At 46.5% G+C, this 16,246-nt stretch overlaps 1 protein-coding gene across 2 annotated transcripts in view; it reads left to right on the forward strand.

Annotated features, from left to right (window-relative positions):
- Positions 1-11,804: 11,804 nt before the first annotated feature.
- The window catches only part of ADPGK (ADP dependent glucokinase), a 30,979-nt gene continuing 26,537 nt past the window's right edge, over positions 11,805-16,246 (forward strand). For both annotated transcript variants that reach the window (XM_043919678.1, XM_043919679.1), the window contains exon 1: positions 11,805-12,121. In XM_043919678.1, the coding sequence (XP_043775613.1) occupies positions 11,889-12,121 (233 nt within the window). In that variant the 5' untranslated portion in view covers positions 11,805-11,888. The remainder of the gene's footprint in view (positions 12,122-16,246) is intronic.

Here is a 16,246-nt window from a genome sequence, read left to right on the forward strand (position 1 = left end):
AGGAAAGCTGCCCTAAGGCGGTGGCCTCCGCGTTGAGCTTTGAAAACCCTGGAGCCAAGACTTCAAGCCCAGGAGCAAACTGCACGGCAGCTGCGGGACTGGGCAGGGAATGAAAACAGCCCACGCTCCTAGCGCGGACAGGTTGAGCTGATGGCGTTTCTGTTTGTTGTGCGGAAAAAGAAATCCCAGGAGATGAAGACCCATCGAGGGGCCTAGCCCTTGAGCGGCGAGGCTCGGGACCCCCCCCCCCCCCTCTCCCTGTGGCTCGCGCGGTCCCCACCCCCGCTAGTGTGAGGCTCTTGCGGTGGGCTTGCGGCGCCCCCTGGGGGCTCCGAGCGGCTCTCCTTCCCGTCCCGGGCCAGCCCGGGGGCGTCGGCACGAGCTTAACGCGCGCTCCTAGACTGCCCGCCAGACTGTCCGGTCCTCGGTCCCCTCCAGGCGCCGGGAGCACTCCTGCAGGCCCTGCTCGGTTCTGATGCATCTCTGAAGGTGACATCCGCGCACCTCCACTACCGAGAGATCTCATCCTCCTTCTGCAGATAAGGAAGCCGGGATTCTAAGACACATCCACGGACACCAAGAGGAGTCTCTGGGACCGTGAGGCCCATCCTCTCTCGTCTTTTTCCACCTAAGGACCCCATCCTTTGCCCTAGAGAGCCTAGGTGTGACCTCAGACATGGTTTGAGTCCCTCTCTACATGCTCTGTCTTCGCGGTTTCTTGAAGCCAGAGAGGTCACCTGAAGCATCCTTCTTGGGACGGGCTGGCAAGGCTGCAGTGTGAACAAGAGTGTGTGTGGAGTGGGGTTATTCTTAGCTACTGCAGGAGGAAGGTAGAGCAACTTTAATGGAGGCAAATCTGAGAACATTATCGGAAGTGTCCTGGGCCGTAGATGTGACTCTATCCTAAAGAGACATTTAAGAAACTGCAGATTCTGCCATGAGAATGTTCCTCCTTTGTGGTTTGTAATAGCAAAAACTTGCGAACGGTCTAATTTTCTTCCAGTAGATTAAATAACTAGTAACCTATGCAGCCATGAAAAATCATATTGGATTTAAAAAATTGGTGATATCACAGTGTTCATTACATTGTTAAGAAAAAATCATTACAAAGCAAAATATGTAATAATAAAATTCCACTTTTGTGAAAATGTATGTATCTGTGTGCACACATTCTATTAAAAAGTCTGCAAAGGGCTTCCCTGGTGGCTCAGTGGTAAAGAGTCCGCCTGCCAATGCAGGAGACATGGGTTGGATCCCTGGTGCGGGAAGATCCCACATGCCTCAGAGAGACTAAGCCCACGGGCCACAGCTATTGAGCCTGTGCTCTAGAGCCTGGGAGCCACAACAAGAGAAGCCACTGCAGTGAGAAAACTGCCCACTGCAATGAAGAGTGGCCCCAAATCACTGCAAATGGAGAAAGCCTGAGTGCAACAACAAAGACCCAGCACAGCCAAAAATAAATACATAAAAGTATTTTTTTTAAGTCTGCAAAGATATACAGCAAAACACTGAACATTGATCAGTGGGATTAGGGGTGATTTTTAAAGTACTCATTCTTTTCTATATTTTCTAGCTGATATGTACTGAATATGTATTGTTTTACGATTTCCTTTTTAAGCAGAAAAAGTCCAGTATTCACTTACTGGAGAAAGAGCAGCCAAAAAAGTTGGATAAAGGAAGTAGGAAAGAGGATTACAGGGGCCCTTCCTATGCCCACGCCAGAACAGCCACAGGAATCACGGTCACCAAGAGCGGCTCCTTCTGAAGAATGTGATAGTGATGATACATTTTCCAAAGTGTTGATTATAACACGGTTTGCAGCATGACTCAGTTTAGTGGATCATGCATTTGGCCACAGATCAGGAGCTCTGAAAGAAAAATTGCTACTGGATACCCACTCAAGTTGTACTGGATAAAGTAACTGACCAATGCACCAGATTCCAGAAGGTTGATGAATATGCAGTAAGTAATGTGGTTTCTTTCTTGTACCAGCTCCATGCAAACTGACTGGAGCATATAGAACAATGTTTGAGATCCAATGAAGAAGTAGAGGATTTATCTGCACCAACCTGGGCTTGTCATTCTTGGCTGTGCATGATCAGCATGTGAAGCCGTCCTGTTGATGGATTCAGCTGTGATTGGGAGCAGTGATGACAAAGTAGGCTGTCAGAGAGGAGCAAGTCATCCAGATTCTCCCAGACAAGGAGACAACACTGAAATTACGTTAGGCTTTTTCCTTCTGAAATTTGGCAAAGTGGAATTTGCTGAAAAGTAAGCAGTGCAGTCTGTTTTTAATTTCATTTCTCAAGAAAGCCAGCTAACTTTCATCATGACGTATGAAGCTTGTATCTTTTTTGGAAATTAACTTTTTCATAAACCTTAGTTGAAGATATACAGAATTTTTACGTGTGAAAATAATTTTTCCAATGTATTACCCAGTATTTTTCCAGTGTATCACCCAGTTTTTATTTGAAAAGTTATTCTCTATTGTTCTAAATAGTACATAGTGCCAAAAACTAAAAAAAAAAAAAAAAATGATAGTTTCAGCATCAGGAATGCCTTGTTTAAAGAAATTGGTTTGCAATAGATTGTAATGAACCATAATGGCCCTTTAAAGATTTAGATGATGTTTTAAAGAATGGTTTAGAAGTAAATTGCTAGAAATATAAATTCATTAACAAAAAGAAAAACATAAGCATGAGAGGGGGATGAATTGCCTGCGCTTTTTGGGAGATAGGAAAGTAACATCCACATTGGGACCTGCAGGCCCTGCCACTGCTACTGAGGCCAGTGACCCCAAGAACTGACAACTTGGGATGTTCGCTACCCCTGGCCTGGCACTAGGGTCTAAGTCTGTGGTATAAAGAAGAGCTACTGGGCTTCCCTGCTGGCTCGGTGGTAAAGAATCTGCCTGCCAGTGCAGGAGATGCAGGTTTGATCCCTGATCAGGGAAGATCCCCCATGCTGAGAAGTAGTTAAGCCCGTGTGCCCCCACTACTGAGCCTATGCGCTACAGCCCACACACACCACAACTACTGAAATCCACATGCCCTAGAGCCCATGTTCCACAACAATGAAGCCACTGCAGTGAGAAGCCTGCACACCACAACTAGAGAGTAGCCCCAGATCACTGCAACTAGAGAAAAGCTTGTGCAGCAACGAAGAGCTAGCACAGCCAAAAATAAAAATAAATAAATAAAGTTATAAAAAGAAAAAAAAAAACAGAGCTACTGTTAAGGAGATAGATGCAGTCACCTTCGTTCTGCCCTGCTTCCTGTTTCAGAATTTTTTTAAGAAGAGAGGGTAGTGTGTCTTTAGAAATCAGAGATTCAAATCTCAGCACCCAGTGTCCATATCACCACCACCAACTGTGTGGTTTGGGGCAAGTCGCATAATCTTTCTCAGTTTCTCATCTGTGACATGAAGAGAACAATATTCATATTGTGCAGTTGCTGAAAGATCTGTTATTATTCAGCAAGTATTTATTGAATGCCAGGCACTATCCTAGTCACAGACTAGGACAGACAAGGTCCCTGTTTTCACAGAATTCATATTCTAATTGGATGAGATCACAATAAACAAATGAGAAAATCAGATATGAATAAGTTCTAGACATAAAGTAAAAGAGGGAGAGGTGAGAGAGTCCTCCAGACTCATGATATTACATTGGTTGCTCAGGGAAGCTCTGTGTGAGCAGACTGTATTTCAGCAGAGAGATGGATGAAAGAATCCACCTACAGTGCAGGAGATGCAAGAGACCCAGGTCCAATCCCTGGGTTGGGAAGCTCCCCTGGAGAAGGAAATGGCCACCCACTCCAATATTCTTGCCTGGAAAATCCCATAGACAGAGAAGCCTGGTGGGTTACAGTCTGTGGGGTCACAAAGAGTTGGACACAACTGAGTGACTGAGCATGCACACACACATGAATGGCAGAAAGCAACCAGGCAGGTAGATATCCAAGGGAGAATCTGGATGAAGGGTCCAGAGGACTTCTCTGAACCATTTTTTTGTGGCTTCCTGTGAATCTATAACTATTTCAAAGAAAAAAGTTCTTTTAAAAGCAATTAACTTATTTTTTTTAATATTTATGCATGTATTTGACTGGGTCTTAGTTGCAGCACTCAGGATCATCCATCTTCATCACAGCATGTGGGATCTTTAATTGTGGCATGTAAACTCTCAGTTGCAGCATGTGGGATCCAGTTTCCTGCCCAGGAATGGAACCCCCTGCATTGGGAGAGTGTAGTCTTAGCCACTGGACCACCAGGGAAGTCCCAAAAGCAATTAACTATTGATACACACTACAGTCTGCATGCTAAGTCGCTTCAGTTGTGTCTGACTCTGTGCAACCCTATGGACTGCGGCCTGTCAGGTTCCTCTGTCCATGGGATTCTCTAGGCAGGAAGGGATGAGAGGGCGGACATTAGGAATCCTTCAGGGTGATGGATATGCTTATTATCTGAATTGTAGTGATGGTTTGGGATGTGTATACAGGGTAAACTTATTAAACTGTACACTCTATTGTGAAGTTTATTGTATGCTAATTTTATCTCAGTAAAGCTACTAAAAATCTTAAGCATCTAGAAGTAAATCATGCTAAAAATATGCAAAGCTTCTACACATAAAAGTCTATTACATTATGCAAAACATTTAAGTAGGTCTAAATAAATAAATAGACATATTGTAGTCTTAGGAAATACAACACAGTACTGAAAAGATGTCAGTCCTCCCCAAATGAAACTGATGAAAATCTTAACTGTTTTTTGGTTTTGTTTTGTTGTTGTTGTTGTTGACAAGTCAATTTGAAAGTGTATTCAGGAATGAAAAGAAGGCCAAGGATAGCCAAGCTGCTCTTGCAAACTAAGGTTAAAAAATTTACATTCTCATATCAAAATAGTGAGGTGCTGGGATGAGGATAAATGAATAGACCAATGGAGCAAAATAAAGAGCCTCAGAACAGATCCACGTATATGTAGGTAATTGATATTGGACAAAGGTGGGAATGCAGAGTTGTTGAGAAATGACCAATAAAAGGCACTGTGCCAATTGGGTATCTATAAAAAATTCCTGCCACAACACATAAAAATCAATTTCAAAGTGGATTAAACATATAAACATGAAACATAAAAACTTACACCTCTGAAAAGGAGAATAGGTGAATATTTATTTTCATGACCCCAAGTAAGGAAATATTTTTTAAAACAGTAACAAAAAGTACCAATGACAAAGGAGAAGGCAACAATAAAAAGGAAGAAACTATTAACTACATTAAAATTAAGAACTTTATTCACTAAAGATATTATGAAGAGAATGAAAAGACAAGTGACAGGGGTGGAGGAGGAGATATTCACAACTAACAGATAAAACCTTGTCAAAACCACAGTAAGACACCACTACACATCTGATAGAATGGCAAAACTTTAAGAATCTATTGGTATGTATGTGGAGCAACAGAAACTCATATGCTGCTAGTGGGAGGGTAAACTGATGGACCACTTGGAAAGATGCCTTATATTACCTAGTAAAGTTGAGGAGGACAAGGGTTAGCGTATGACTCAGAAATTTAACTCTTTGTGTATACCCTAAAGAAGCATCTGCATATGTATATCAGAAGTGTGTGCAGAGCAGCATTATACATAATAGTAAAACACTGGGAAAATTACAAATGTCCTACACACAAGAAAGTTGATAAATAAACTGCCATATTTTCATTCAGGAATATTGTAGTGGGCTGAGCAGCTAAAAACTAGAAAAGGTCACTATACAGTGATCTGTGCAGAGACACCAGTCCTCCTTAAAGTGAGAGAGCGGCAGTCCAGGAGGCCTGAGAAGAAAATTAAATATAGTTCTCAAGAACCAATCAGAGCAATGGCAGGGAGTGTTTGGGCACATGTCAACATGTAGCAGACATGTGGTAGGCTCTTTTAGGATAACTCTACCTCCCACAACCATTTGGTAAAGTAGGAATTATTTTGTAGGTAAAGAAACTGAGGAACAGAAAGGTTAAATGACTTGCCTGAGGTCACCCAGATAGTGGATGGCAGAAGCGGAGTTTTAAAACCAAGCATCAGAGACTTCCCTGGTGGCCCCGTGGTTAAGACTCCTCGCTTCTAATACAGCAGGCATAGGATCAATCCCTGGTCTGGGATCTAAGATCCCCCACATGCCACGTAATTTGGCCAAAAACAAACAACAACCAGGAAAAAAAAAAAAAAACCCACAAGCATCAAGCCCCACAATCTCTCCATTTAAGTAGAAACTGGTGGTTGCCTGGCAACAAGCATTCACTGCCTCTCCTTTCTTTCAGAGCCCTGATTTGATTCTTTCAAAGCCATCATGATTTTGTCATGATGTATTCCCACCTTTCTGCTGTCCCCTAGGGGTGGCAGAGCAAAGGACAGAACAAGTCTGGGCCCCTGACGACTGGAGAGCAGAGGTGTCCAGCCAGATCAGTTTTTGCTTCCTTTCATTTATTTTTTTCTTTCAGTTTGGAAAACAACTCTCGAAGGCAAAATGCTTTGAGAACTGTTAAAGCTCTTGAATTAAGAAGGAAATGCAGTTTCAAGGCACTCTTTCCATTTCCTTCCAAACATATGCTGCAAGAGTATCAGAACCCAAATCAGAACTATAGCATATACTGCACGATGCATGACAGGGCTGGTGGACGTGGCCTGCAGAGGAACACCAGGCAGGAGGGCCTGTACGCACGAAGAGGCTGCACAGGCAGTGTTTGTCTATTTTTAAAAATATTTATATGTGTATTTGGCTGCGTTGGGTCTTGGTTGAGGCACACGGGATCTTCACTGTGGTGTGAGGGCTCTCTCGTTGTGGTGCCTGGGCCCCGTAACTGCAGCACAGGGGCCTAGTTGCCCCACGGCATGTGGAATCCTAGCTCCCCCACCAGGGATCAAACCCGAGTCCCCTGCATTGGAAAGCAGATTCTTAACCCCTAGACCACCAAGGAAGGCCACAGGCAGTGTGATGGCAGTATTCCAGGGAGCCTGAGGTGTCCAGAGAGCAACATAGGACCAGCCCGTGCTTCACCTGCCTGCTGACTAGTTTGCCCTGTGAAGCTCTTGGATCCCTGCCAGACACAAGCACTGCACCTCCCACTTTCCCCTGCTCAGCACTCTCTCCGAGCAGTTCATCCTGAAGTGTAAATGCAGGACCACTGCACCGTTACATCCCCACACGCTAAGAAGTTCCCAATCCATGCAGCAAGGTTTGGTCACTGGCAAGGAGCCAGCATACCTCTCTTCACTGCTTGGCTGCCACCACTCTTGCTACCCGGCTCCTGTGCCTCCAAGGGTGCCGCCTCGCCCCAGGCAGCAGCCCATCCTCTGTTTTGCTAGCTTCCTCCTGATGCAGCTTAGGGAGGAGGATGTCTGACAGCCTGAGAGCTCTGGCTCCAGACACAAAGCCTGCTCTCTTCGGATCCCAGGATCCTTTATTCCTTCTTTCTTGTCTCTTGGGAGTCTTCTATAACCGTCAAAGCTGTGCTCTGATGCTGGCCTTTGGGTGTGACCTGTGTTGGGTGATGTCCCGGCATCAGCAAAGGCCTTGACACAGAATGGACTTCAGCAAGCACCTTAGATCAAACCCTAGAGGCTTGAAACTATGGGAAAAGTGGGTTATCCGAGCTTTCATGAGGCCTGTTTGGTCCTACTTTAGTTTCTATTCCAAATGTGGGAAAAAACTTGCTTCTTAAAACCCTTCATGTCACATGGGTTATATGTGGACTGGTGTTTATGTCAAGGCTAAAGACTGTGTGCATGTGTTAGTCGCTCAATTGTGTCCGACTCTGCGACCTCATGGACTGCAGTCCTCCAGGCTCTTCTGTCCATGGGATTCTCCAGGCAAGAACACTGGAGTGGGTTGTCATTCCCTTCTCCAGGGGATCTTCCCAACCCAGGGATCAAACCAGGTCTCCCATATTATAGACAGAGTCTTTACCCTCTGAGCCATCAAGGAAGACCTTGCCTTAAGCTAATTTGGGACTGACAGGACTCTGCTAACTCCTTATATAAATATGAGATCTGCTCCTTGGCCTTCCCAGTCAGGGTCTTGGGTAGGACACCTGTAGCCTCCGTCTAGAGTCTCTGAACTTTCTGAAAAAAAGTTGCTTTTTGCTCTCATTTCAAGGTCCTCAGAGAGGTAACCAATAACAAAGGCCATGTCTGGAAGCAATTTGGGTTGGGGGAGGGGTGCCTTGAGGCTTGTACAGTCCTTTTCTCTTTGTTCAGGACGGGCAGCCTCACCTATCCACTTAGGGCTGTTTTGTATAACTTTCCCCAGAAATCTAACTTCAAGAAAAACAATTGGCTTGTAAAGCATTCCAGAGTCATTAAACAGATCGACGATCAAAATCTGAAATGACTATTGCTCACTAATGAAATCTTTCAAGAGGAACTGTAGTACCAAGAACACCGAATGCCTGCCCCTGTGCCCCTAGGGAGGAGCAGAAGGAATCAAGGCCCCTGTGACTGTTATGAGACCAGAAGCCACAACAGGCTCCACCATGACGGGCAACGCTCACTCATATTCTTCAATTCCTGCAGCTCCTGCCTCTGAATCTCAGTTAGAATTAGGTGAGCACCATGTCCCACCTCATCACCACCCACAGTGCAAACTGACACTGAACGACCAACCAATAGGAGCCACAGAGCATCTCTAGCTTGCTGCTGGTGCCCTGAGTATTAGCACCCTGTTTGAACATTTTTTTTTTTTTGGCCGCACCTCATGGAATGTGGGATCTTAGTTCTCCAATCAGGGATCCAATCCAAGCCCCCTGCATGGTGAAGCTCAGAGTCTTAACCACTGAACCGCCAAGGAAGTCCCGTTTGGACTTTTACAGGAGAAATCAACTTCCGTTTTGTCCAAGCTGCTGTTGTTTGTTACCAGCCTGGGTTCTTGAACTCTTTAATCAACAGAAATTAGTAAGAGGCCAGACAAGAAATTCAGGCAAGGAATTTGCCTGAAACTGGAACTCATGATGTAGCATAAGACAGTGAAAACTAGTAACAGATGCCTTTGCTGGCTCTCTAAGGGAGGACAGGTGAGCTGGTCCCTTAAGGGGGGGTGAGGGTAAGGGTGGATTGGTGGGTCTGGTTGGAAGGGGGTGGTTTGCCCACCCCCTTCATGGTGCTGTGTGCAGGGATCACATGCAGCACTCTGGTTTGGCTCCCGGCACCTCAGAAGTGGCAGCTGGCGAAGGGGAGGAGAATGGAAGAGGGTTGGATTGGGAGTTTGGGATTAGCAGATGCAAACTGGTGTATATATGATGGATAAACAACAAGGTCCTACTGTATAGCACAGGGAACTATATTCAATATCCTGAGGTAAGCCATAATGGAAAAGAATATGAAAAAGAATGTACATATTATGTATGTATAACTGAGTCACTTTGCTGTGTATGAGTAATTAAAACAACACTGTAATTCAACTACACTTCAATTTAAAAAGGGCAGGGGGTGCTTCCCTGGTGGTTCAGCTAGTACAGAATCTGCCTGCAACACAGAAGACCCGGATTCGATCCCTGGGTAGGGAAGATCCCCTGGAGAAGGGAATGGCTACCCACTCCAGTATTCTTGCCTGGGAAATGCCATGGACAGAGGAGCCTGGTAGGCCTCAATTCATGGAGTCACAGAGTCAGACACCGCTGAGCAACTAACACTTTCACTTTCAATAAAAAATATATTTTTAAAAATTAATTAAAAAAAGAAGTGGCAGTTGTGTTTTGGCCTTTTTGTATTTTATAGTTCATAATTTGCCTGACTCCCCAAGTATGCAGTTATTTTTAGTCCCTCATAGTTTCTTTGTATTCTCCAGGAGGAGGGGAGGAGACACTTGTCCAGGTAAAAGCACTGCAGTAAAGGGTCCCAGATTCCAGCCTGTCTCAGTTTTGCCTCTGTGAGTAAAGCTCAAATTCTGGTATGATATATTTGAAAGTTGTTAATAGAGTAGTAGATCTTAAAAGTCCTACAAGAAAAAAAAAAAGAAAATTGTTATGTAGGTGATAAATGTTCACTAAACTTATTGTGGTAATCATTGCACAAAATGTATATGTAATACACCTTAAACTTGTACAATGTTATATGTCAATTATATCTCAATAAAACTAGAGGAGGGGAAAGTTCTGGCAAGCCTAGGAAAAAGCAAAAGAATTCAGTACAAAGTGCTGGCAGCTTAGCAAGTCTCCTGGGAGCCAGAAGGGAAGGCCCCAGGTGGCTTTCTCTTTACATCGCTTTTCCTCTTCCTCTAAGCTTGTTTACTCCATGGTCTTCCCACAGTTCAGCTTCCTCAGCTGCCCCCTAAAACTCAACCTTGGGAATATATTTAACTGGCCCTATCTAACCTTCAACGTTATGTGACCTTGCAGGTCCACAACCCAAACCAACTAGCTACAGACTCTTGACTCTTGGCTCAAATTCTCAGTGGAGAGACATGGTCTCTGGCCAGTCAGTGAATTCACTGCTTTTGAATTACATGCTGGTTCAGTCACTTATAGGGTGGCAGGAAAACCTGCTCACTGGGGGTCATGTGGGGGAGCAGTTTCTCTGGGAACTAACTGACATGTCTCCCTGAGGTGAGAGAAGGGACAGGTAACTCTAGTGAAGACAGCTTCACACAGATCTCACTGGCTCCTTTCTTTTCTGTAATATCCCGGATCTCTTCCTGTGTGAACATCTCCTTTGAAAGGAATGTTATGGTCAGGTGGGCTGGGTGGGGTGAGACAGGGAGGGTAGATGACCAGGATAGGGAAATGCTGGGGGTAAATGAAGCCAAATGCCCAAGATCAAAGCTAGAGAAATAAAGAACCACTGCCAAGTCCAAAGGTCAGGAGCAGAGTGGAAAATCAGACACAGAGCCAAGGTCAGGAGCCAGCAGAACTGGAAAAATGGAAACCATCCAGGAACAAGACCAGGCCTGGCAAGACGACTGCTGAGAATGAGCTGGCAGCAAGCCTAGCTTCACTGACTCTCAACGGAGGCTCACACACAGAAGAGTCATAGTGAAGACAGGGTCTGCTGGGTTTAAGTCATGTTACCAGGGGAGACGAGGAGAAATTAGGGTTTCTTAACGCAGGTCCAAAACCCCTTGTGTTGTACACAAGATTGTGTGCATTTGTGCATGTTCTGAGGTTGTTAAAGGGAACAGCGCCCCCAAAGGGTTATTTTAAGGTTCGAGGCTGATCATCCAGCGAGGACAATCCCTGCGGACTCCCTTCAATCAGGGCAAACGCCCCCAAACAGCTGCAGGTCTCGGTCACCGTCCAAAGGGACAGAATCCCCCTGCCACTCGTGTCCCCAAGGGCTCACAGGCAGCGCTGCTGCCATCGTATTCCTCTGGGGAGCGCCAAGCCCCGGGTCTGAAAGACGGTGAGCTTAGTTAACAATGGAGGATGGACAGACTGGCAGAGGGGCAGATTAAAACAGGGGGAGTGAGATTTGTGCCCCTCTGAGGAACTGCTAGTTCAGCTCAAACTGGAACACCGACCGGCTCAAAGACTGACATGCGGTCTACCCGCTTCTTCAAAATCGGTCTGGTTCATCCTACTAGGAAAACAAACGGATCCTTGCCTCTCTATTTTTGGGTACGGATGGAGTTCTGGGAAAGGGTACAGCGCCTGGACAGGCATTAGGGCCTTTGTCCAACCTCCCTCAGAGCCTCAAAACCGCGCGCGCCCCCAAGAGCCAAGATTCCGACCAAGGAAGAGGAGTCTCCGCCCCTCTCTTACGTCTACCGCCCCGCCGCGCCCCGCCCATCCGAGGGACCACGGCGCGCAGGCGTGACGTGGCGCGCGAGTCTACGTCGGCGCGTGTTGAGCCCGGAAGAGGCGAGGGCCGGGCAAGGAGGTGTTCTCTGTCGCTTCCACGCCTCTGTCTCCATGGCGCTGTGGCGCGGCTCCGCGTACGCTGGCTTCCTGGCGCTCGCGGTGGGCTGCGTCTTCCTGCTGGAGCCACAGCTGCCAGGGTCGGCCCTGCGCTCGCTGTGGAGTTCGCTGCAGCTGGGGCCGGCGCCCGCGCCCCCCGGAGCCGGCTCCCCTGAGGGCCGGTTGGCAGCCGCCTGGGACGCGCTCATCGTGCGGCCGGCTCGGCGTTGGCGCCGCGTGGCCGTGGGGTGAGTGCCTGCGGGGCCTGCCTCTTTGCTTGTCTCCAGGAGGTGCGGGTCTCCGGGCCTCTGAGGGCCACCTTGGCGGAGGTCAGACGGCTTGGGAGCTGGGAGGTAGAGCCGGCGTGGAAACAGGTTCCTAGAGGTCCCCTGGAGGCCCCTCGGTGCTGGTGTCCACGCTGCCTGCTTGGCGAGAAGCATCGCACGTCTGGGACGAGCCCCATTCGTCACTGCTGCCGGGACTCACCAGACTGCTTTTTCCTTTCGGCTGGCCCCTACACCCTCCTCGTCTCGGTAGGACCAGCCCCTAGAACCAGCCTAATAGCTTCTTGGAAATCCCTCTCAGCCTGACTCCGTAAAGTTCAAGTCGCTTTCATTCCAATCTCTGCTCTTCTGGAGGCTACTCTTTTGCAGTCAGAAATGTTTGGTCTTTCTATTTTAGCGACACCCTCTTGCTTCTGAACTACTTGAAGGTGTGGTCGCTGTCTTTAGCTCCTGAGTCTGGAGACCACCATTCTACTGAAACGTCTCTTTGAAAGCTTATCTAAGCCTTGTGGGTTTTCATAATCAGCTTCCACTTTCAGTCTTCACTGTCAGCTTTCTGCAGCCTTCCACACGTTAAGCATGCCTTCTTGAAACTCTTTTCTTCCCCAGATTTCAATGACATTGCAATTTTAGGATTCTCACAAATCACAGTGCCTCCTTTCTTTATATTCTCCTGTCGCCTGTAAGTAAGTTATTCCCTCTACGAATTTTAGTTCTTGTCTAAGTTCGACTCGAATATCTTGCCACAAAAGCAGATCTTCTACCAAGTACGCTACTAGTTCCTGTGAGTATCGGAACCACAAAGGGTAAGGTAAAGCAGAGTTATCATGAAGATGAAATAATCTTTGTTGTTTAGCATAGTGTCTGCTTTAAAGAGCAGACAGCTAATGTTAGGTAGTGGTTTTATATATATATGTATGTATAACACTTTTATTGTTTCTTCAGGTGCATTTTCTTTTAACTCTTCTTTCAAATTCAGGCACTTTCACCTGTATCCTTATCAGCTGAATTGTCCTCCCTGGTTTTGTGAGTCTTCAATTCATGGGCTTTCCAGGTGGTGCAGTGGTAAAGAATCTGTCTACCAATGCAGGAGACGCAAGAGACATGGGTTCGATCCCTGAGTTGCGTAGATCCCCTGGAGCCATTCTTGCTTGACAAATCCTATGGACAGAGGAACCTGGTGGGCTACAGTCTGTGGGATTGCCAAGAGTCAGACATTACTAAGCACACACTTTCAATAAATATTCATTAACTACATAGTATGTAGGTCCATGCTAAGTTCTAAGGATCCAAGGATGGATGAAGCAAGGTCCCAGCCTCATTTTTTGGAAACAAACATATTCATTATTGTATTAGTCCACTTAGGCTGCCGTAACAGGGGACCACAGACTGGGGGCTTAAATAGCAGACCTTTATTTTCTCACAGTGCTCCAGGCTGATAATCCAAGAGGAAGTCCTCTCTTTCAGACTTACAAATGGCTGCCTTCTCGCTGTGCACTCAGATGGCCTTTGCTCCACTCATGAGCACTTCTGGTGTCTCTTCCTCTTAAACTGACAGTAGTCCTATTGGGTAATGACTGTGCATGTGTACTCAGTCACGTCTGACTCTTTGTGACCCCAGGGGCTGTTGCTCACCAGTCTCCTCTGTCCAGGCAAGAAGACTGAATTGCCATTTCCTGACCCAAGGCATCTTCCTAACCCAGGGATCGAACCCTCATCTCCTTTGTCTCCAGCACTGGCAGGCAATTTTTTTTTTTTTTAACCACTGCACCACCTGGGAATCCTGGATAATGGCCTCATTTAACCTCAATTACTTCCTTAAATAGTCCCTATCTCCACATACGGTCACATTTGTGGTTAGGGCTTCAGTATGAATGGGGGGGTGGGGTGGGGGAGAGGGACACAATACTGTCCATAACAATTCTGAAAAGTGCTTTCTTGTGTCCCAGAGAATAGTAATTCTTCCCAGGATGAGGTTTCAAGAGAAGCTCCATCTAGAAGCTGGCAATCCATTTACTGTTGCTACATCACACCTTGCCCCACAACTTCGCTTAAACCAGTGTCATTTTATTCCATGATTCTGAGGTTCAGTTGGGCTCAGCTAGGCGATTCTCATTTGGGGTTTCGTGTGGTTTCAGGAAGGTGATGGCCGGGCCTGGGATTCATCTCAAGGTATTGATTGTTGTTGTCAGCTGTGACCTCAGTTGTGGTTTTACCTGAACGCATACAGGTGGTTTCTCTTTGTAACTATTTAGCTTTCTCACCTCAGGATGACTGGACTAGGGGAGGGATTCACCACAGGGACCAGGTAGTAGCATTAATGCCTTTTACGACCTAACCTTACAAGCACACAGTGTCACTTCTCACAGGCCCAGGTCCAAATGGTTCTGAGCAGAGGGGACATGGAACACACCTGGGAGAGAGGAGTGTCAGCGTCTCATTGTAGAATGAACGTGTGGGACGGGGCACCTTGTGGCCGTCTTGGAAAATATATTCTGCTACAGTGACTTGCATGGGTCAGGCCCTGGAGAAAAAAGGAATTTATCCACAAGAAGGCTGGGAAATAAGCCCCCCTGGGAAGAGAGAACCAAATGTGAAAAGGTATTTGGCTTGTTTGGCAATAGCAGGTTGATCCTGTGTTTAGGGCAAGGACTTTATGATAGATGTCGAGATGATACTGAAAGGAGCCTTGTGTGTCAGTGTGGGTGATGGGAAAACCATAAAAGTTTATGAGCAGGTACAGTCCATGGAGTCGCAAAGAGCTGGACACAACTGAGCATGAATGGGCGTGCACACACACAAATGATGCTAAGTTCTTTTCACAGACTTAACTGGGGGAATGGAAAATTTGAGCAGTGGTTCTGACCTGTTTGACTGCTTCACATTATTTTTGTGGGTAACAGACTAATAAAGAGGAAAGTCTTGAGACCCTGACACTAGCTCTGAAGCCATAGAGCTTTTTCTTGTTTGCCATTGGTGCTGAACAGGTGAGATTTGACAAGAGGTTAGATGTGGTAGAGTAAATAGAGGCAGTTGCAAATGACAGGTTCTTAGTATTGGGGATCTTATAACTTCATGTAGGCAGATACAGATATTGTCAAGCTATCCTGGTGGCTCAGTGGTAAAGAACCTGCCTGCAATGCAGGAGATGTGGGTTCAGTCCTTGGAGAAGGAAATGGCAACCCACTCCAGTATACTCGCCTGGGAAATCCCATGGACAGAGGAACCTGGTGGGCTACAGTCCATGGGGTCGCACAAGAGTCAGACACAACTTAGCAACTAAAGCAACAATAAATATTGTCATCCAGTTTTCACGGAGAGTGAACTGAGGCTTGGAAATACTGATTTGCCCATGATCTCACAGTTGTCAATGCCAGAGGTGCAGCTGAAACCCATTTGTGGCTCTCTGTGCCAGGTTGTTGCCATGAAGAGAGAATAAGAAAGTAACAAGTTTGTGGTGAAAGGTAACCAGTTTGGTTTCAGAGGGGAGAAATGTACATTCCTGTAGGATCATAGAGCAAGCTGAGCCCTCAGCTACTGACAGCTAGAGGCTGTAGTTGAGGAGCATGGTCGCAGTATAGGGACTCCAGCACCTAGACTGAGGCCAGAGGCTAGATAGCATCACCCAGAAAGAGAACAAGAAGGGGGAAGGTAAATGGCATGGGTGGGATGAGGGGCCAGGCACTGCCATGTAAGGGCCTGGTGGGAAAGGACCAGAGAAATAAAGGAATGGTTTCAAGAAGATGGTCAATGGCAAGCCCACAGCCACATTTTTCTAAAATGTATGCTGCCTCTGCTTCAGAATCGGGCTCTGGTCTAAGACTCGTTGGGTGCATGGTAAACCCCTCATTTTAGCACTCATTCTCCCTCACCTGTCTTCACTCTGACCTTTGAAACCTGCCTTGCTCTTCTCAGACCATGTTCAGACTCTCCTAACTGGATCACCATTCCTGTTGTATCCAAACACAAGGTTAATCCCTTCTGCGTCTTTGCTTGTGCATGCTCCTTGTGGCTTTCAATATCAGATAAATCTGGGTTTGAATGTAGGCTCCTCCAGTCTTGACCTTGGAATGTTAGTTAACCCCCAGT

Source organism: Cervus elaphus, chromosome 12 (assembly GCF_910594005.1).
Source record: "Cervus elaphus chromosome 12, mCerEla1.1, whole genome shotgun sequence".
NCBI classification, from domain to species: domain Eukaryota; kingdom Metazoa; phylum Chordata; class Mammalia; order Artiodactyla; family Cervidae; genus Cervus; species Cervus elaphus.